The 21,465-nt window shown below is 36.6% G+C and overlaps 3 protein-coding genes across 5 annotated transcripts in view; 2 read left to right on the top strand and 1 right to left on the bottom strand.

Moving 5' to 3' along the window:
* Positions 1-3,597: 3,597 nt before the first annotated feature.
* LOC141912814 (endoplasmic reticulum-Golgi intermediate compartment protein 2-like) lies at positions 3,598-13,577 on the top strand. 3 transcript variants are annotated; one of them, XM_074804221.1, is made up of 11 exons: positions 3,598-3,716; positions 4,723-4,852; positions 5,183-5,291; positions 5,807-5,853; positions 5,948-6,161; positions 6,738-6,833; positions 9,819-9,877; positions 11,028-11,126; positions 11,208-11,305; positions 11,704-11,866; positions 12,604-13,577. In XM_074804221.1, the coding sequence occupies exons 2-11, from the start codon at positions 4,738-4,740 to the stop codon at positions 12,801-12,803; spliced, it is 1,200 nt and encodes a 399-aa protein (XP_074660322.1). In that variant the 5' UTR covers positions 3,598-3,716; positions 4,723-4,737; the 3' UTR covers positions 12,804-13,577. The 3 variants fall into 3 exon arrangements, with proteins under 3 accessions (XP_074660322.1, XP_074660321.1, XP_074660320.1); XM_074804220.1 differs by lacking the exon at positions 9,819-9,877 and adding an exon at positions 8,321-8,379; XM_074804219.1 differs by lacking the exon at positions 9,819-9,877 and adding an exon at positions 7,454-7,515.
* Positions 13,578-17,344: 3,767 nt separating this feature from the next.
* LOC141912455 (protein rolling stone-like) lies at positions 17,345-19,794 on the top strand. The gene is made up of 4 exons (XM_074803656.1): positions 17,345-17,461; positions 18,159-18,393; positions 18,633-18,755; positions 19,171-19,794. The coding sequence occupies exons 1-4, from the start codon at positions 17,393-17,395 to the stop codon at positions 19,593-19,595; spliced, it is 852 nt and encodes a 283-aa protein (XP_074659757.1). The 5' UTR covers positions 17,345-17,392; the 3' UTR covers positions 19,596-19,794.
* The window catches only part of LOC141912454 (voltage-gated potassium channel KCNC2-like), a 15,911-nt gene continuing 14,222 nt past the window's right edge, over positions 19,777-21,465 (bottom strand). Inside the window, exons 4-6 of the mRNA XM_074803655.1 lie at positions 21,183-21,306; positions 20,220-20,326; positions 19,777-20,057 (exon numbers count right to left, since the gene is read on the bottom strand). Coding sequence (XP_074659756.1) covers positions 19,930-20,057; positions 20,220-20,326; positions 21,183-21,306 — 359 coding nt within the window. The 3' untranslated portion in view covers positions 19,777-19,929. The remainder of the gene's footprint in view (positions 20,058-20,219; positions 20,327-21,182; positions 21,307-21,465) is intronic.

The following is a 21,465-nucleotide window of genomic DNA, read 5'->3' as shown; positions in this document are numbered from 1 at the left end:
GATATAACTGCTATACGGTCGACCAACTATCTGCATCTCTGAAGAATTCGTCATGATTCGCAACGTCTATTAAGTATTATGACTATTTCAATATAATTGTGCTTCTGGTTCATTTGACGTATTGCTTCAACGAGAAAGAAATCCTCACTGATATGATTAAGGATTATTTCTTTAGTTTGTGTGTACATATGTTTTCTATAACTCCACGAATGAAAAATCAATTCTGGAAAATGCAATGTAATAATCTATTCAGTAGTAGATTCTACACTCAGACGTGGAGAACAGATAATAAGAAAAAAGCCCAATATACACAAATATGCTACTTTTGTAAATATAGATTAGTTGATTTAATAAACAAGTTTTACTTGCACGAAAATCTGTAAGAAAAATGCGATCAGATAGTTAGCGTATGCCCTAACTATGAAATATAGTGACTTATCATTATGAAGAAAGTAGCTGAATTCCCAAATTCACCTGACAGGAACAAAATAGCAAAAGGACGATAGAAAGTGTAAGGTATCTGCCCGGTTTGTTTTTCAACTACATAAGAACCATGTTGTTGTAAGATCGGCCAACAACAAACTGCTCGGGAAGAAAAAAACTGTTCTCGGGTAGAATTCATCATTCACCAGAATCCACAGACTTGCTGTTAATATTGGTAAATAATTCAATTTGAAGAAATCCACGCATACATATGAATACATACATACGAATAATTATATGATGAAAATTGGCTGCTTTGGTAGTTTGTGGAGATTGGTGTGAAAATCGCAATAGAGTTAGGAAGTATACAAACATTGCATACACTAGTGAAACTGTTACAAGCATGATCGTAACATTGTATTCCTGATCATTTGAAGTTTTCTGATCAGACGAATTCATTTCTGAATTATTATCATAACAGAGATGAATAGCCTGTGATTTATGTGAAACCCGATCTTGAATTTGAACATATATTTATTGCTCCTCAATCATGTACAAATACAACAGATCGATATTCTATTCACAGGCCTTATATATTGGAAACACCTAGAATTTGATTTCGTCCAACAGAAAATTCGGCCGATAATGTCATCGGTATGTAAAAAAAAACAAGAAAATTAGATGATAATTGTACAAGATAAATATTCCACTACTGTATTTAAACTTTACATCATACAAGAATATGGTCAGAAAGTTAGTTGATTTTCAAAAGGCGAAACAAAATATATCTTAATTTACCGTTGACGACTGTGTAAATAATGATATTAATACAGGAATTTAGAATCGACGAAAGCAAGTAAATCGCATTAAAAATCTGCTTGTAAAATTCCTTTTGACCGATCTTGCCTAGCAATCCCGGGAATTCTAGGATCGTGAAAATGATACTCATTGTAAGCACTATTTTAGTGGGCTTCTTCTGACTTTGAGATGGTAAGATCCTGGTCGCTGAGAGTGATTTCCGTTGCTTGGATTTGATTCTTAGGACAAAAAGGAGAGCTGCATTTACCATGAAAACTAAGATATTCGGAAGGAAAACGCGGGTGATTGGATCGACGTAGCTGTTCATGATTTTACGAATTTGTTTATAAATTCCGGCAGTGTAAGCTTTGTAATGAATGCAAAGAAAACCTCTGTAACTGAGTTGCAATTTTATCCTCATTGTGATCGGATAGTAAGAACATAATGACATCGACAATACAAACGTAGCGATGACGAATGAGTTTAGGCTGCACTTTTCGTGCATTGGAAAAGTAATAGTAACCAATCTTTCGCATTGAATTATAAAAGTTAAATAGTTACGAAACATTAAAATACCTTTACTGAACATAGAAATCTATATGTATATAGCAGGAGAGATTCGTAAAGCAGGAAACAGTATGACCGTTTCACCGCAGTTCGCATAGTGCACGTAATACCTCACCGGGTCCAGAATGAACGTCACCATCAAATAAACCGAGTCAGTTACTGCGAGATATTTCAGTAAATCAAAGCAGCGGTTTCTAGTATTCATTTTATGATATACGATGATTACCATGGCATTAAAAGCGGTGCCTAATATGATCAGCGGAGGCAGAAAAAACGCTTTGATTATCCATTTATACGCGTACGACATGAGTGCCGGTTCGCTGTAAATTGAGATATTCATTCGTTCTGTGTCGCTTCTTGTTTTCTGAAAAGTGCGTAATTGTGACCATAGGTCGATGCTTCTCTCCTGATGTAGCGCCACAATTTTCATGATTAAGATTACATTAGTTCTCATTCTGACGATCTACCCACACAGAGTATTGATGTCTCATTACATTCATCTATTGATAAACTCAAATTGTGTAATAAAAGCATTAGACTGCGGACAATATAGCATGAAAGATCGAACTGGTTTGAATTGGTCTACGCATAATTTCTATATAGATCTATTTGTAAAATCAATTTTCTATTTTCATTTTCCATAGTCTATTGTTGCTTTAGAAATTCAGTGCTATTTTTTCAGAGGTTTGCCTAAAACCCGTTTCGGATTTTGTCAACATCAATATATTTATGATGATATATTCATTGCAAGCCTCCGCGTGTACCGGTATTGTTAAATTCCCACTCAAAGTCTAGATTGACAAGATAGCAGTTATTCGGAATGTTTGTGGAGGAGCCCAAAAATGATGTAGCTTGTGTCTCATTTTTAAAATCCCTTACAAATGACAAGGGAGCCAAGTTTGCTACGGATACGAACATGAATTTTTGACTGCCAAGTTACCCTTGATCCACTCATTTGATATCATAATTGTCCCTTGGATGAATTATGACAAACTTAACCTACATTATTGGGTAATTTTTCTCTTTTATAAAAACAATTAGTTTATGGCATCGCGAGACTCAGTCTCCAATATCGATTCAGAGTTCATATGAAAAACAAAGCCTGAAAGAAAACTGCGTCCCGTGTTAGCCAATCAAATTGCTTGTCGTACAATCTTTGAGGCAAAATTCACGCAAAAATAAAATTTGATAAACCCGGGCTGAAATATAACGTGATTTTATTGGAAAATAATGACATCATCTCAACTGCGCACCTGCAGGGTTTCGTGTCGTGGTAGTCTTGATACCACCCGGTTTTATTTAGGATTACATGGATAGGCCTATAAAGCTTGTGGCTTCAGGCAGAATCATGCTATAGCCGCCTGGCTGGACACATTAAGTCTTCCCTGGAATTTTTCTCATGCGCTGTACTCATTAAACGAACGCATTGCCGAATAAACATGTGACTTGAGTAGAGAGTTTAACTCATTCTCTCCATTCAAAAATAAGAAAAGGCCAAGTTTTAAATGAGTTCATAATTGTGTGTCATTGAAAATATATTGTTCAACTGGCACTACGCATTTGACACTTTAGCCGGGTGCCAAACCCTGGCAAGCGAGGATGCAAACAACTGGCATGTTCAGCGCTTCCATATTTGGCAACAAACATTTGCACCTAGCATTTGGCAATTTGCAAATAGCAACTGTAAACAGCAACTAGCAATTAGCAACGAGCAACTAGCAACTGGCACTGTCCGTCCAGTCTTCTATAGTCTCGGTTACAATAAATCAGAATTGAATTGAATTGCCATTTGATAGTCAATGCAAGTCACTAGAGTACGGCCACATCGGCAACCCGGAAGTAAATAAGTGAGTTTCAGTTTGTTTGGTTTCATCGATTATCGAAGCACTTATCAATCCATGAATAAATAACTCGCGAGGACAATAAAGGTTAGTATGAGATATTTTCCACAATTCAGAACACCGAACTTTGCGCGCTTCGAATATTTTCGCGGCACAAACCAAATTTCAATCCAATCAACTCTTTATTACTACACACTACAATACAACTCTTTTATTACACACTACGATACGGTACTCTTAACTTATACGAAGTGGCTACTCATACGGACCCGTACGAATAATTCCGTAGGCTATTCGTACGCACCCGTCGGATAACTCTGGAATTATGTGTATGCGAAGGGATAGGGTTAGGGTAAGGTGAGGCTATATGTAGTTAAAACATTCGACCGACTGTCAGCGAGCTCGGTGGTCTAGTGGTATGATACTGCGCTAGTAATTTACTGGGCCGGGTTCGAGTCTCGCTCTATCCGCTATTTTTCTCTAACTCTATTCTCCACACTTTCCTTGAATTTTCTAAGTCGCGCACCTCTGTACGCATGCGCGCTGTTAATCGGCCAATCAGCGACAGTTATAAGCGTACAGATCCTAGTCCCGTACGAATAGCCTCCAGAGTAATCCGTACGAGTAGCCACAGCGTAACTTATATCCATAGGGATTGTTAAGGGTATACATGATAGAGTAAAAATACCAATATTCAATGGTTGGATGGGTGACCCTGCCTGCGACGTGTCTGTGATAACCCTAGGTTTCATATCCTCTTCATGAAAATGAGATCAATTTGGAAAAATTCAAAATTATTATGTGTTCCTCCTCTAAACTAACCAAAGCTCTCGGAAAATTCATCGCATTGGGCTTCGAAAAACATATGTAAATAATTAATCACTGTTATTGTTATGTTTATTCATATTTTTCAACTGCGTTTTTATTATGATTTCCTCTAAATTTTGTATTTTACCCTTTTCTCATCTTCATTGTAAAAAAAAACCTGACTTGTATTTTATATTACTCAAGGGACAATAAAGATATATTGAATTGAATATTGAATTGGTGCCGCATAATGGGCCTACACAAATGTGTTGTTATATTTTTCCAGGTTCATGATTGAAAGATGAGACGACTGAATGCAGTGAAAAATAAACCAGTGCTAAAAGTTGTTAAAGAATTGGATGCTTTTCCGAAAGTTCCTGAGAGCTACACTGAAACATCTGCATCAGGGGGTGGAAGTGAGTAATATACATTCTTTTTAAACTGAATGATTTTGTTTAACTTAACATTATTCGGATCTTGGTTTTCCGAGACGAACCCTGTTGGCTCGTTCGACATTTATGAAGGGAAGGCCTTTGAAGCGTCGCTGCACTCAGTAAGCAACCAGTAGGACTCGAACCCGGATGTAAGTCAGTACAGCTGCCTGGTCAGTGATCTGACTATAATCAATCACTGACTGCACTCACTTAGTCAGTGACTGAACCGGACTGGGTGTTCGATCGGTAACCGGACCGCTGTAGTGAGTAACAGGCCTGTAGTTTTGAAACGTGTAAAATTTTCTCTTGCAGTCTCGATATTGACGTTCATCATTATCATCATACTGGTCATCTCTGAATTCAGATATTATACCAGCACAAAGCTGAAATATGACTACGAGGTCGACAGGGATCCTTCTCAGTAAGTAAAATCTGCCTTATATTCCTAAATCTCTATCTAAAGTTATGTATTGATATAGGGCTTATTTGATAGACTCCTCGGCACATACCGATTAACTTGGTAAACCGTTCAAGTCAGGGAAAAATTTATCAAAATTCATTAGACCTATGAAATTATTTTTAAAAATTATGCAAATTTGTGAATAAATTATGAAATAGTGTCAGTTAATTTAGATGCCCCTTTATGTGTTTTATACTGTTGAGCTCACAATTTTATCCACCAACTGCGTTCAAATAAAAGAAATTTTAGTTTTATCCGTCCAGATTATGTAACTGGTTAACTGGTTATGTCATTATATATGGACGTGAAAAAGAGGTGAATAATGTGGGAAAATTATGTGAAGAATTCTGGAATTTTGTTGAAAAATCTAATGGCAGTGACGTTTAAAAATGTGAAAATGCCTGTCTGACCGCTGTAAACGTCTAAAATTGATTTTCTTATCGAATCGAATAAATTCCAATAATTTTTGGTTTCAGGTTGTTGCCGATAAATATTGATATGACGATCGCGATGAAATGCGACCGTATGTAGTTATCAGTTTACCGAATCTCAATGTTCTCGATCATCTCCGTGCACGACGACGCCGACTATGCGTGAAATGTTTTTTTTTTTTTCAGAAATCGGCGCCGACGTCGTCGATCTCACCGGTCAGAACGCCGATTCGCACGGAAAACTGTTCGAAGATCCGGTTTATTTCGATTTGTCTCCGGCTCAACAGCAATATCAGAATATGGTACATCGCACGAACACGTACATACGCTCGCAGTACCACGCTATACATGATTTGATGTGGCAGTCGGGATATCAAAGTATGGGCGGAATGCCTAAAAGGTAGGTCTATGTCGTAAATTTGTAAGTTTGAAAGATATGAAAGTTTAGCATCAGGGTCCAGTTTCACATTAAAGTGTAAGCCTAAAACAGTTGAATGGTTTGATTTGTTGTCCTCATTGAAGATATGAGGTAAATTATTGAATATGTGAAGAATCCTGGAATTTTCACATACTCAATAGCGATTACACCAAAAATTTGAGTTAAAATTGCCCAGTTTCTCGAAAAAGTTAAACTCAAATTTTTGGTGCAATTGCCATAGGTTATTTCATGTTTTCGATGAGGACAATTCAAACTTAACCGTTTTTGGCTTAAACCTTTTCGTGAAACTGGACCCATGGGCTGGTTGTATAGTCACGGCTTAGATTCAGTCTGAGACCATTTTAGTTCTATGGTTAATCTAACAATTAAGAAATTTTAGTTTGATCCGTCCAGATTATGTAACTGGTGAAAAATCTGGGAAAATGATGTGAAAATGTGAAAAATCACTGTGCTCCTTTTTAAGCCAACTTGAGCAGCTTTTCGTTCCTCGGTTATTGATGGTGTGTGTATTTTAGTGGCTGTTACAACTCATTTCAGAGAAACTCCTGGAGACGGTGAACCTGATGCCTGTCAAATATATGGCACTCTATTCGTAAACAAGGTCGCCGGCAATTTTCACATCACAGCTGGCAAGTAAGTATCTCCTCTACTCTGCCTTAGTATGTTCAGGCTTTTTTGATTACTTGAAGTACAGTTTTTTTTTTTTTCAAGAAAAAAATTGGAGTGCAAAGGGAAAGAGATTGAGATAAGAAAAACGTTTTTTATAATAAGTATTTGGAAATGAAAGGGAATGGGAAAAAAATAGAATTTTTTATTATTTGAGTATTTTCTGCATAAAACCTCGGAAGGACTGCAGAAAAAATAAAAACGGAGTGAAAATTGTGATGAATTTGATTCAAATGATGGGAGAAATGAAAAAAATCGCTCTTTTCCAAATCACGAGATTGAAAATTAAGATGAACATAACTTTTGAAAGTTACTAGGTTGAAAATCTAGACGGACATAACAAAAAAATTTGTTTGAAAAATTGTTTTGGAAACATTAAGGAGGACGGAAAAAAATTATTAGGTGATTTTTGCAGAATTCCGGGAGCCAACCCATACTTCAAGTAATTGAAATAAGCGTCAGTTTGGATATCACTAGACACCTAATTATTCCTTCAATCCAAATATTTGATTCAATGAAAAAATTGAACGTCTTAAAATCTATGATATCCTATCACAAGCTACTAATTATATAATGTTTTGCTACAGGCATATCAAAGTTCCAAACTCAAAGCTCCACTTTCATGTGTCTCGAATGAATCATATCAATGGTAACGGATATCTAAAAGTTTCTATATCACGATTGCTGCTATAGGGAGTGGTTAGCAGGGGATGGATAAAAGTTGTTTGATTTTAATGATACTGAACACTTTTTTTATCTGTGTGTATCGAAATTTTGATTTTCAATCGACATTTTTGTCGTTTAAGTGAGATTAGATATCATCACGCCGAATTCTGATTTCGATAGTCTTTTTCTCGCTGTCGCTGAAAGTGTCGATCCGACAAATCAAGTTGCCCCTGGGTCAAATACTGGTTTTACCAATTCAAATGCATATTTTTTGGGTGTCGTATCTGCAATACAACAAAAATAAACCGTTAGAACATTAAAATCAACTGTGACAAAGAAACCAGTAATGAAATATTGCTGTGTTCATCTGGTAGACCGAGTTGACTGGAGCGGACCAGCTCTGTGGCTGCAGTCAAATCAATATGGCGACACACATGGCTGATTAAACTGTTGGTGGAGAAACATACAGGGTTCTTTCAGATCGGGGGATTCTGGATTCATTTTTTCCCGCAAGAAAACAAGGGAATTCAAACTCTTCCCTTGAAAATCAGGGAAAAGTCCGAATTCTGAATTTGAATTTTCTGCGTCTCGTTGTTCTTGCTGGTGAGGAGTGGCACAAGGAACTTCTTGAGACGAAACAGCCTCAACTGAGGATATCTAATGATTTAATCATGAAATCTTTTGTTAGGGAGGAGAATTTTGGATTCCCTGATCCGTAAGAACCCCGAACAAACAGACACATTGAATAATAATTACACATTGTATCGTTGTTCATTATTGTCCATTAGGTCAGTTCCTGTTTATCCCAGTGGACACGCTCATTTGTCCATGATGTTAAATCATGAGGGTAAGATTTCATTGACATTTCATTTCACGAGGCACGGATCCTGATAATTTCAATCGCGTAGAAGCAACTTATTTTTAGTGCTCGTGCAATAGTCTCTGCTTGCCTACCTCCTTGGCAGGGATTCAAAACTGATGGCATGGCTAGACTCAGCCATAGCATGAACCCCTACCACACTTGCCTGTGCGCACAGATTTGCAGCATTGAAAACTAGCGGCACCAATCAAATTGCCCGTTCTATAATCGCTGAGGCAAATTTCATGCATTAACTATTATTGGAAATCATCATCAGATATGACATCATCAGCTGAGCTGCGCATGTAGCTGTTCTAGTGTGGCAGGGTTTCATACCGTAACTGAGTCTAGCGATGCCATCAGGTAAGAATCACTGCTGAGAGGACGATGCTCCAATCCATGCGATGACGACCGATCGTTGGCTCTGACCACTCTAGATTTACCTAACTTTTGGCGAGAAGTAATCGATCTCACGAGATCCGAGGCAAGCGGAGTCTACTCTATAAGGATCCTTCCTCGATGTGAATTTCACTTGTCGTTAAATTACTAACAGTTCGTATTATCTTCAAAAATTAATTTCATTATTAATATCTTTTATTTCGCTAAGAGCATTTTCACGCGATCATTAACGCATTTTTTAGCCTGCGTAGATAATTTCTTGTTGATTCCGTAAGAACAATGTCTTAATGTTGGGACAAAAATAGAGATGATTTATCTGATGAAGACATAAGCAAGGTTGACTGTTGCTGGATCGGATATAGTTATGATGTCAGGGGAGGGGTTTATCGCTGAAATACACTTACTTACATGTACATTATCTTACTAACAGACCATGCATGACAGATCCCACTGAACTTTTCTTGCCATCTCACAGCCCCTGCACCCAGTTACACAGTCATCGGACCAATCTTAGCAGGGGTCGATCTAGGGGCAGACTTTGACAGGAGCACAAAGAAATGATGATGGCAAGTATCCATGCAGAGCAATATGAAGCCAAAACGGGTCTGGAAAATTGTGAAATTGTGCATTTTTCAGGCACTTGCGAGACATTAAAGAAAATATCATCTAAGTCAATTTGGCAGCGGATTGCTGCTTTAGTTGCAGGTCGAATTTTGTTTTGAAAGGGAACAGGAAAATTGCGACTGGAACACGTGCTCCTGTCTGGATTCGGCCCTGCTTAGAAGTGTGACTGGGTCAACTCCTGATTTTCAAAACACCAGACTATTTCAAAAAAGGAACAAGATCCTGATCAATCCATTGTAAATACAAGACATACCTCTCACACATTTCACATTATTCCACACTGCTGCCTAATTTTCAGAGCTTTTCTTTGTGTGCGCAAAAATGTTGTTCGTAAATCGACACTAACCAACTTATATATTTCTTGTCATCCGTCATCTGTTTAACACCCTTGTATTATTTCCCAGACCCCTTAACTTAGAAAATGTTGGGCATGTTCACACCCATCACATGGTTGACCAGGAAGGCAAGTATTCATCTCTGAATCCCACTGCGTATGTATGTATGAATATACAGCGGAACCTCATCACAACAAACTCTCAGAAAATCTTTTTGTTGTAATCAATAGTGAGCTGGCCACTTACCGTGCCTGGAAATCAGGGAAAGCAACTTACATGTCAGGGAAACGTCAGGGATAAGCAAATCAAATAAAAGTGGCCTCCCTGAATACCGATAGTTCATTATATCCAGTCTTATATTAATCGTGAATTTTGTTCGATGTAAGTTTGTTACGATGAGTTTCCACAGTAGTGTATTTACTCTGTAGTGAATTCTATATAAAATTCTTCAATGATTTTGCATGTTTTCTGCATAGAACTGCCTCGGTTCTGAATGGTTTGATTTACTTACGCAAGCACAAGACTCTTTATAAGGACCGTTGATATTTTGCTGAATCAGAGGAGTCTTCTGCATGTAGAAGTATACCTGTTTTTGTCATTGTCTATCATTGCTCCTTTAGACACTGGCTTTAGCGAAGCTATGGCTTCGATTTCTTACCATTCTCATCTTACTTGAGATCATTCATATTGTTTTTACGCACAATTTTGATCAGCGTCTCCCGAGAAAATGTCATAGTCGTGTATGTACGTACTGTATGGATGATCTTTACAGTTTAAAACCAAAGTTTTGATTCAACCACTATTCTTACAGTCAAATTTAGAACATTAAGTTGAAAGCCCGGCTTAAGCTACATCGGTAATGGGGTCTACGGGTTTTCTCATGATTTGTGCCAGAACTCCATAGTCTTCGAAAACTTAATCAAAATTTAAAATCTTTATTTCCTTAATGTACAATGATTAACTACCTCGTAAAATTATATTCTGGTTCTGGTCAACATTCTATCGAAAAATATGAAATTTCTCAATGTAACTTATGAATTAATATCCTAAATTGCTCTACTATAGACTCTGTTCACCCTGGAGTCGATTGCCCGGATTATCGCTTGCCCGGACAATCTATTTGAAATTTTCTCACTCCAATTCATTGCGATAACGACCTATTCTGCTCCGACTGCCCCAGAATTTGCGAATCTCTGAGGAAATTCATCGGTTTCATGAGATCTGAGGCAAACGGAGTGTACTGTGATATCTATTTCAATCTATTTTTTTTCTCTATAGATTATAACTTCACTCATCGAATCGACCATTTCTCATTTGGTGAATACGCGACCGGACGAGTGAACCCTTTGGACGGTGACCAGAAAGTGGTTACCGACGGTAAGTCTTCATGATCGGTAAACTCTGCTCCAGTTTTTTTTTGGAGTGTCAATAACGTTCATTTTCGATTGATTCTACTAGGTTTTCATATGTTCCAATATTTCATCGAAGTTGTGCCGACATCTGTGAAAACGCATTGGTCTAAAGCCGATACTTATCAATACGCAGTCTCTGAACGGGTAAGCAAGCAAAATTTAAAACTGATAAGTCTAGTAACTACAGTCGACTGGCTACGAACTGGTGATTTTTGTTTCCGTTAATCCCAATAAACAGGGGAACACGAAAACATGGAATCACACACATTTGAAAAGCTAGTAGTTGAGCTAGTAGTTTATTCGATGTTTCGACTTCATTCTAATATCTTCAGGAATATGAAGGTGACTATTAGAATAAAGTCAAAACGTCGAATAAACTTCTAGCTCAAGGAACAATTTTCAGACTTAAGATTTTTTTTTCATCATTATTATTCTCTACCGGTACATATAATAATTTGCTGTGATGTTCATTATCACTGTTCGATTATGACGTATTCTTCGTGTTTGATGATGTATTTGGTTTCTGTTTGTGTAATTGATAGAATCGTAGCATCGATCACAGTAAAGGCAGCCACGGCATTCCGGGGATATTCGTCAAATACGACGTTTCGTCGTTCAAAGTTCACGTCAAAGAAGAGCATCTGCCGTATTCGCAATTCCTCATCAGGTTGTGCGGTATTGTCGGCGGAATATTCACCACCTCGGGTAATAAATCAATATCTTCATTTTGGGGTCAGTTGCTCAAAAGTTTGTTCGATGTAAATAAAATGGTGGATAGATGCCATAGTGATAATTGAAATTTCGTTGTAGCCATGTTGTTTTACCTCCGGTAAACTCTTAACAAATTTTTAAGCAACTATTGCCCCTGATTGAGATGTGTTACCAGTATTGAACCTTGGCATGGATAAATGTGATAAATCTGGAAAAATTATGAGAAGAAAATGTATGAGAAAATCCTGGTATTGCTTTGTGAAAAAGAAAATTCGTTAGGATGTGAAAACATGTGAAAATTCCAACAGAGTTCATTGATCTGACCGCTGTAATGAGATTTCACTTAAATATAGAACTATCAGTTGTAACGAGTATATTCACTGGTGCCCTGAAGTTTGTTGTCACAAGGGTCCAATGTAGCATTGATTTATCTGGAGTATTTCTCAAATTTATGAAGAAAATATTTTAACTTTAAGATTCTATGAGGGATAAAGGTAGAGACTTCTGGTAAAGTTAGAGACTTTTGCCCTCATAGAATCTTTGAAACTTATCCAGAACAAAGCCTTTTTCCTTTACAGAATTTTTGTAACTGTACCAGAAGAAAGCCTATATCTTTCATAGAATCTTTTTGCGTATTTTGATTTGCCTCATTTAAATCTGTTTGTGATGGTAAATGTATGATTTAAGTCTATAAAGACTATGTTAATACTCATTGTTAATGTTTATTTCAGGTTTGATAAACAACCTGGTGGGAGCGCTAGTCAATGTGGTGTGTTGCCAATATTTTAAAAACACGGGAAAAAATACCCAATCGGATGGTTCAACTGTAACCGTGCCGCCTACGATGGTCATGTCTAAAATACCCATCCAAAACTTGTCGGATGCTTCTCCAACTGAAACGCCTAGTGTTAGCCTAGTGGCACCCAGCTGATACCATCTACATAATATACGCATTTTAGACCAATTTAAAACGACTAGAAGTACAAGTACATATTTGTTTGTTCACCACATTAAAAGTCAATATTGCAATAAGCCATCGATCGTTCATAATATTTGCAATATAAAAGTCGCTCATCAAGTCGGATGTTTTTGGACCCTGAAAAGTTGGATGTATATGCAGTAGACCTCAGCCTTGGCTACCCTTGTACAGTAAAACCGCTCTTAAGTGGGTGAATTCTACTTAAGTTAATTCGGAAAATCTTTTTCCCTGATTGGCAACTCGGTTGAATATTTACGGTCCCAACGCCTCCCCTATTGCTGGTAAGGCTGAGTTTACTTCGTACATGTATATTAGTCTAGAAAATATTCTGATGAGTATCTCATTCGGTCAGGTGTCAAATGTATTCATTATGATTGAAAAGATTGTCTTGTGGTTGCTTCTTTTTGGGTTGTTCCGGCAAAGTGCATTCGGGTAGAGTATATGTAGCGGTGTTAGGAATATTGGTGGGTGTTATGATATATTTATTTCTAGAACTGCTTGTCTATTTATTTTAACGCGAAAAAAAGTTTCATTTTGTAATTCTTAGTTTATGATAGATCATCTAAGATGTAAATTGATTAGAACTGTCAGATTCACTGGTCTCAAAAAGAATATTCCTCAGTTACGATTGTATACCGGTATACTTTGTCAGAATGATCTCTGTCCATCTTTCATCGTGAATGAATTTTTAGATGAATAAAAACATGCTATTGATATTTTACGGTATATTTTATCATCGTTGTTCTTCGTCGCTGTTGAATAAAATAAACCGGATCTTGTTCATCAGTTGTTACAATTGAGGAACAAGATTACTCGAATCACAAATCAGAAGATCCAGTCGTAGGATGCTGAAGATACATTCCTTGCGTGAATCACAATGCTGGGAAAGATCCAGTCTTCTCTGCCTACAAATAAGAAGGTCCAGGCTGCTCAAACCAATGAAAGATGCAGTCATGCCCACAAATCAGAGATGATCTAGGCGGCTGGAACCACAATGCCAGAGAAATTCAAAGAAACACTCGCGATCAAGCTCTCCAACCACCTCCCATCTTCCAGCGAAACGACGTGCTACGAGTAGATTATTCGTGAGGTGTTGCAATCCCAAGAACTCGGAATGGTGGAAATTACATTATACTTATACTTAGATTATTATTTTTTTCACATACATTATTAAAAGAAAACTAATAGCCACGAAAAAGAAAATTGCAAGACACAACTTTTAAACCATCTATATATCCTGGGATTTAAGTCCCTCTATGTCTGTAAGAATAATATATTTAACACTAGAGACTAACATACTTTCATCTATTCTATTCTATTCTACTATATTGACTACTACGGGTTGAACACAAGGCGTAATGAAATTACTCACGCTAGAATTTATCTATGGAACCAACCTCGTTAAACATTTGCGGCAAATTTGAAAGCATGGGGGCACTGTTAGAGGTACTTTGGGACTGTTGAGGACCTACCATTCTCAACGCATTCCCCAGCATACGTAGATAAAGTATAACACTTTTCCTTTATCAAATTAGACTGAAAGTTCTGACCCTGTTCTCTAACGCAAAAGCTTCCGGGTATTTCGTCAAATAATCAGTACATACCAGGATATAACTCTTCCCAGATGATGTTTTCCTCAGTGGACCTAAAGAAATCTAAGCTATTCTTTCAAATGGACCTTCTACATTTATCGGATTTAATGGTGCTTTAATCAGATGCGGTAATGGTTTGCAAGTTACAACAGTCTTCACAACTTTTAGTCCAATGGGTGGTATCTGCATGCATACCCTTCCAGTAATATCGTTGTGTCATTTTCAAATATGTTTTTGCCTGACCGAAATGTCCTGCTGACAAATCATTATGCATTGAATATAAGACTTCTGATCTTAAAGATTTAGGGATTACTGTCCGTTCGTAAGCAGTTCCCTTGTCTTCTTTGAAGTGTCTTTATATATCATCTTTAATGAAATAATCTTCACTTTCAACTATCAATCGTCTTGCTTCGATTTCATTATCAGGTAAAATACCATCAGTTCAATAGTTCATCATTTTACTTAATTCCTTATCTTCCTTTTGCTTTCTTGAAATTACTTTCTCCTCAAGGAGCTCAGTTGTATTAAAGTTCAGTAGTTGCGGATTCGCATTTAGAAAACCAGTATTACTATTTTCTTCAGTTTCATAACTCCCATCATCATTACTTTTCAATACCTTAAGATTATCACGACTGGTCGCGTTTCAACAATCGAAACGGTATATGATGTTCATTAACTGTTCCTAATGTTTGACCACATAGTATTATATATTTTGCTGGTAAATTATACCAGAATGTACTATCCCTTGAGTGCCATTTGATATATGTGATGGAACACTATCCATAATTAGAATTTCAGAATTTGCTGGTATTTTCTCACTTTGCCTTGCTGCAATTTTACCACTCCCGTCTAATTCAACTTGACCAACATATGGTGCTTGTCACTCCTTTCTTTGTTAAATTCAATAATCTATTCTCAAAATCAATAAATGCTTTATATTTTTCTAGATAATCGCTTCCCAAAATAACATCATGAATAAGATTATCAACTATGTAAAATGTATATGTTGTATCATCATATATATCCATTCAACTTAATCGAGGTCAATCTTAACAATTTGAAATTAACTTCCCTGTACTGAAGTTGCTTCAAACGTATCAATAAGGTATTCAGCTGATTGGCCATTAATTTTAGCGTTTATTGTCATCGCTAACGAATTCATAAATGGACATGGGGTAAATCAGTTGCATTGATGGATACACGATTGTTCGACTCCTTTGAATTGAATGTTGTTTTGCTCGAAATAATGGATGCACTTCGCTTGCAAAGGAAACCGTTTTTTTCAAACGTCATTAGATATTTCAGTTTTTGTAATTATATTTTCAGCTGAGTTCGTGTATTCATCAACTTTTACTAAGCTGATTGTTGGGTGGTATTTACCCCTTGAACCCAGGCCTGTTTTGGTTTTTCGGAGTTCGAATTTGACATGACATTTTGACGTAATTCTGGTAATTATTGTTAGGATTCTGATAGCACGTGCACTCATGGTGCCCAGTTTTACCACAACGCTGACAAATGATTCGGCCTTGATGGTTTCTTTGGTCTCTAATAGGCAAATTTTTGTGCATTCTTTCAGTTTGAATTTTGAGACGCAATAATTCTCTCTGAAAACTATCCATCTGTTTGGTTAAGAGTTTTGTTATTTCCTTTATTTTCGAAACATCTTGCGAAACAGTGTTTAATTTAGAATCAGAAGGTGAAGATATTCCCACAATGGGAACCTCGTTTTGAAGTGAATTGACAGATTCATAAAGGCGTGCATCAATGGCTGATGAACCTTTAGCAATAACGAACATCTTCATGCATATACCCGAAATAAATGGCATTAATCGCGTTCGAACTTGAAGTGTTTCCCGGGGACGAACAAATGGCACGAATGTCTGTTATTTAATCATCTAAACTTTCGTGCACTTTTTTTTAATTCTTTTAATCTGTTTAGAATCAAACTTTTCATATCTGCCAAATTCTCCCATTTTTGTCCATTTCTGATTAAAACAACTTCACCGTCTTCATTCCCATATTCTGCTTCTCCGCAATAATCATTCCAATACCACTCGGATGCCAGGCCCCCAAAATACAGTGGGAATGCTTTCATATTTCTAACCATATGAATCTGGTTTACTAACTCTTCTTGAGATATTTTTGCCAATTTCAATATTTCCTAACAATCATATTCTTTTTCTTTAAATCACACAATGAACAATTAACCTGTAACTATTTCTAAATATTATTCTACCAGTAAAGAATTACAATGAATGATCTTAGTCTAAATTTTCTCAAAAATATTCTCCTAATTCAACCAGTGGCATGGTTTTCTATTTCTACTTTCAACTAAACCTATCGGAGTTCTTGCAACTCGCCACTGCCCATTTTCGATATCTTATGAAATAATTGCTGCTTCTGTGTGTTGTTAACTGTTGTAGAATTTTCTGCTGATCCTTGGTTGGTGAGATATTTACATGTAGCAAGGATTGACGTTCTTCATATCAGAAAATCTGAAATAGAATACAAATGATACCAAAAACTATCAAAGTCTTCATGACGATTATGATTTTATTTACATGAGTTTATATATACCGCCAAATGAATACTTTTTTTTTACTTCACTATTTTGAATTTGATTTTAAGAGGAAATATAAGAATGTGATGGTGAAGAGTGAGGTATTCAAACAAACATATAGGATAGGATCAGGTCATTTGAGAAATCAAAGGCCTGAATATTCTGTCGTTGTTGATTGGCCACGTTATGGCATAATTTGGTCCTATTTGTATTGTTTTGAATAGAAATTCTAATTCTGAAAGTGAAATGTTTAAATATGCTGGGTCGACGAAAATAAAATAAATATAAATTTATGCCCGGAACCCGACGTCGATGACGTCACATCCTCCGGGGATTTCCGATCTGTTTTGTTGTACAAGCACTTGGAGAAAAGGAGGAAAAAAAAGATAATGGCAACTCCCTGTAAACTTAGATTACTCTATCACGATGGAGATAAAAACGATTTTGTTACAGCGAAGGTAAAATTTTTCCATACAAATGAATTTCCACGCGATATCAAACGATATTCCAGCCATTTTACATTGTGAACACAGTGAATCGTTTGAAACTCAAATTTCTGATTGAAAGCGCCCTTCTGCCCCCATACTCTCCTCTTTAGTTCATATACATAAACATTCAGTTACTCATTTCTTATGTATAGTCCATTAATTTAGTTTTTTGTTTTTTTTTTCTTTGATTTCTATTATATTGCGCAATAGGGAAGTTTCCAGTTACTAGGCGCCATTTGCATAGGTTACCGCAGTATTGGAAAAGAAGAAATAGGTTCACAGTTTCGTTTAGTTAGAATACATCTATGTCTATGATACGTGGATTATGCTAACCGATGGGGAGTTTTATTTTAGATGAATTTAGCGAAATTTGGGACCGGAAATTTCCTTTTATATGAAAATATATGAAAAGAACATGGCTTCCTTCTTAATCACATTCCTCTCGTATTGTGGATATCAAAAGGCTTGCACTGCATATTGAATATTTATATATTTTCTTCACAGGCCTATAATTCAACGGATATTTGGGTCACAAGCAGTACCTCTCTATAAAACTTTAATTTTTTCATTATCTTGTACGGTATAATACATGTCAATTAAAGACTAGTCTTTATGAATTTATGATGATATGCGCAATAAGACAGTGCAGTGCTTCTTTCACTTATAGTTTGCATGTAGCTGGATAAGAAGAAGCAGACAGACATGCCTGTGGCTTGCTTGGAGAGTTTGTGTGGCCGGACTTTTCTCCTTGAGTCTTTTCCTCAGTATATTCATGTCTGGTGACTGGCTAGCCGATGGTCGATCTCGGGCAACATGGTTGATCTACCTGACTAACTGGTCGTTTGCTGTGCTGACGTTATCTCAGATTATGAGAGCAGTCGATGTCTGGTTAAGCGATTTAAGTAAGTTTACATTACAGCGATGATTTGGCAATGATCTATTATTTACAAAGATTTATATAAACTGTGCATTCATTTAATATCACTTAGATTAAGACTGTGAACCCAGTTGCACAGTCAGGATTTTTAGATTAAGGCTATGCAACTGGTTTATGATACCAAGTCATTTTTTAGTACGTACCTTTTTCAAATCTAGTTAAAATACGAATGCTATTGCTTTAATAGTTCAACTATGCTTTTAGATATCCTACAATCAAGAGGCTCAAATCTGTTGCCTTGGACATATAAAGTAACATGGATTGTTCACGAAGTCGCTATGAATGCCGCTTTAAATAGCACTTTCTTATATTGGGCCTCGGGACTTGGTATGTATGTCAATCCAAAAATGATCTTTCTACGTATATCAATAGAACGAGTTCGAATCGTACTGTGATATAAAAAGATTAATAGCTGAATTCAAAAGAAAAACTCTAAAAGAATCCTCACAAGCACAATCCTTACGGGAAATCGAGGCTAGTTATTGAAATACCCGTTTCCACCTTATTCCGATTACCGCCCCCCCCCCCCCAAAAAAATATAGATATATTAATAAGCGTTATCACGCATCTTCATTATGAAATGAAAATGATTTGAGGAATTTATTAGAATTTCAGAAGTGCATAGATATTAATAGAATAAGAATATGCATATATGTATATCTGATTATTCAGAAGAAGGGTGCACGTGAAATGCTGTGGATTTTAATGGTATGTTTGATCCGTTTTTACTTTGTATTTTCAGGGTCGACGAGCAAAATGGACGAATTGGATGTATTCACGCATGGAATACATGCATTTATAATTTCATTTCATTTGATTATTTCTGCCACACCCGTTCGATGTGTGCACGTATTTTTTTCTTTGATTTATTACATGATGTATGGTGCATTCACGTTTGTGTATCAGTATTGCGGTGGGCTGAATGCTAAAGGGGAACCTTTAATTTATCCGTTTCTTGACTGGGAAGAGAAACCGATCGATGCCACTTTGATGATGATAACTGTTCTATCTTTTGCGTTTGTTTTCCAGGCGTTTTTTGTTTTCTTGTGTTACATTCGCGATAAACTCCACGATAAGATTTGTCCACGGCCAGAATTCGAAAGAGGGCCCGCCATAATAGGACTTCGTGACGTGATAAATACATATATAGCTCCAGAAATTAAATGAAAACACGATTAAAACAATCATATATACTTTGCTGTTGTTTCCTTAAATTATTCTGATAAGTCGAATTATCTAATACCATGTTGAGGTCTTGATACACGAAATAAAAACAAAGTCAACGCTTATGTTAATATTGCAGATCCAACATTCTATCTTGAAAATAGTGGAACTTTGACATTTGCTTTCAATAAAACTGACTAATCTCCGAGCATTTTTTCTTTCTTCAAATTCGGTTTCTGTGTCCTTTGACAAAGCATTGTTTATGGTATCAGGATACATATCAGTCGACTTAACACACGCCTCCCTTTTTTTAAAAGGCTGGATGCACCTCTGTTGATTATCCGTGCACGTCTGGTAGACTGCATGATGGGTGCAATGATTGTCGTCTTGTCGATACACTACTTTCAGCGCCCCCTATTCCAACCCTGTCGGATTTACTTCTGTACAGTCCAGCTGTTACACTTCCTGTAGAAAATTGAAAAAAGAAATAATTGAATTTTCATCCAACTTAAAACCTTATTGTTGCACAAAATGAATTAGCTGTATTGCCAAAAACGGGCAGTCAAATCAGGGATCGGCTCGCTCGTACCCTTGACCTAATACGGGAGTTCTATTGTCTATACTTACCTTTTCTGGTTCGTTGTCCATTAACGAGATTTGGCATGAGACTTTGACGTCTTCCAGGAGCTTGTTGTACTGTGGGCCTAAGGAAGTTTGAGTCGTAGCTTCCGTGCCTGGAATAAGAGTTACATTTAATAGTAAATGTTTCATAGAATGAAAGCACTGCATTTGTGATACTGATTGGAGTTGGAAAATGGTGCTTCCCACATATATCCTGCACTTTGATCCACTTCTTTATAACGTTAAGAGTTATCGAAGGCCCCTGATATCGAAATACATCTTCACTCGTCACACTCAATGAATGTGTTCTCTTCCGTAACATAAACCCCCTGTTTTTAGTTGTTCCTACACACCTAGCGATGAATTATAAAAGGAGTTCGAAACGTCCCGTCACCCGTTTCCATTCTTTATTAGGGTTTTCTGGCTTTCGTCGAAAACCCTCTTGAAATTCTGTTGATTATTATTATTATTATTATATATTTTCTGCCGATTTCGTCAAATAAAATTCATCTTCATTCAGATTCGGCAACTGACAGCTTCGAAACGAAATGTATAAATTGATACTGTAATAACGGTCACTCTGAACCAACAGATTGTCTGAATGTACTTTCCATCCTATTTGAAACTTAAAATTACTTATTAGGTTACTGTAAATAAAGAATTGAATTGAATTGTTAGACAACAAGCACTGGGTTAGACCATTCAACCAAAAAGAGGATTGCTCCGATAATATCCAAATCATCTCATTTTATTTTTTCCATCGAATACCCGGTAATTAATTTTTCCTTTCGATCACATGCATCCAGAAAACCCGTTATCGCTGCTTTGCAGCTATATTTCTTTAATTGATTTTGCTTTTGAATTTGTACGTAGTGGGTTTTCATCACCCGGCGTATGATTATCGCGCAGATGTACATTTCGAGAGAGACGGACTGAGGAGATTCGCATGAAGATTAATCCAAAACAAACCTTTGATACTGAGTAGGAATTGTGTGAGAATTGATTGTCGAGCTGACATTTTGCTGATCAGTGGTTTCCATCAATTCATCTGTGAATATAACGCTGATCCCTGATCCGCATTTACTGTGGTAAGCTTGAAAATATATACAATACCGATGTACCGGTAAGTATGCATACTAATATGACATGTACATTCTCTTATCATTATTAAGCAAGAAATAGATTTAAGTAATTTGCGATCTGTATACATTTGTTGGCGTACTCGGCCAATTAGTTTTGGATTTGTTCAACT

Source organism: Tubulanus polymorphus, chromosome 11 (assembly GCF_964204645.1).
Source record: "Tubulanus polymorphus chromosome 11, tnTubPoly1.2, whole genome shotgun sequence".
In the NCBI taxonomy this organism is placed as follows: Eukaryota; Metazoa; Nemertea; class Palaeonemertea; order Tubulaniformes; family Tubulanidae; genus Tubulanus; species Tubulanus polymorphus.
Note: the sequence above shows the minus strand (reverse complement) of the source record. Positions and strands in the feature narration are given on the sequence as shown.

Excerpts from the sequence above, each read along its gene's own strand:
- LOC141912814 (XM_074804219.1), top strand. The coding sequence starts at position 4,738 with ATGAGACGACTGAATGCAGTGAAAAATAAACCAGTGCTAAAAGTTGTT. Across the intron at positions 4,853-5,182 it reads ATCTGCATCAGGGGGTGGAA|TCTCGATATTGACGTTCATC; the intron begins GTGAGTAATATA and ends TTTCTCTTGCAG. Across the intron at positions 6,834-7,453 it reads TTTCACATCACAGCTGGCAA|GCATATCAAAGTTCCAAACT; the intron begins GTAAGTATCTCC and ends GTTTTGCTACAG.
- LOC141912455 (XM_074803656.1), top strand. The coding sequence starts at position 17,393 with ATGGCAACTCCCTGTAAACTTAGATTACTCTATCACGATGGAGATAAA. Across the intron at positions 18,394-18,632 it reads TGTCTGGTTAAGCGATTTAA|ATATCCTACAATCAAGAGGC; the intron begins GTAAGTTTACAT and ends CTATGCTTTTAG. Across the intron at positions 18,756-19,170 it reads ATATTGGGCCTCGGGACTTG|GGTCGACGAGCAAAATGGAC; the intron begins GTATGTATGTCA and ends TTGTATTTTCAG.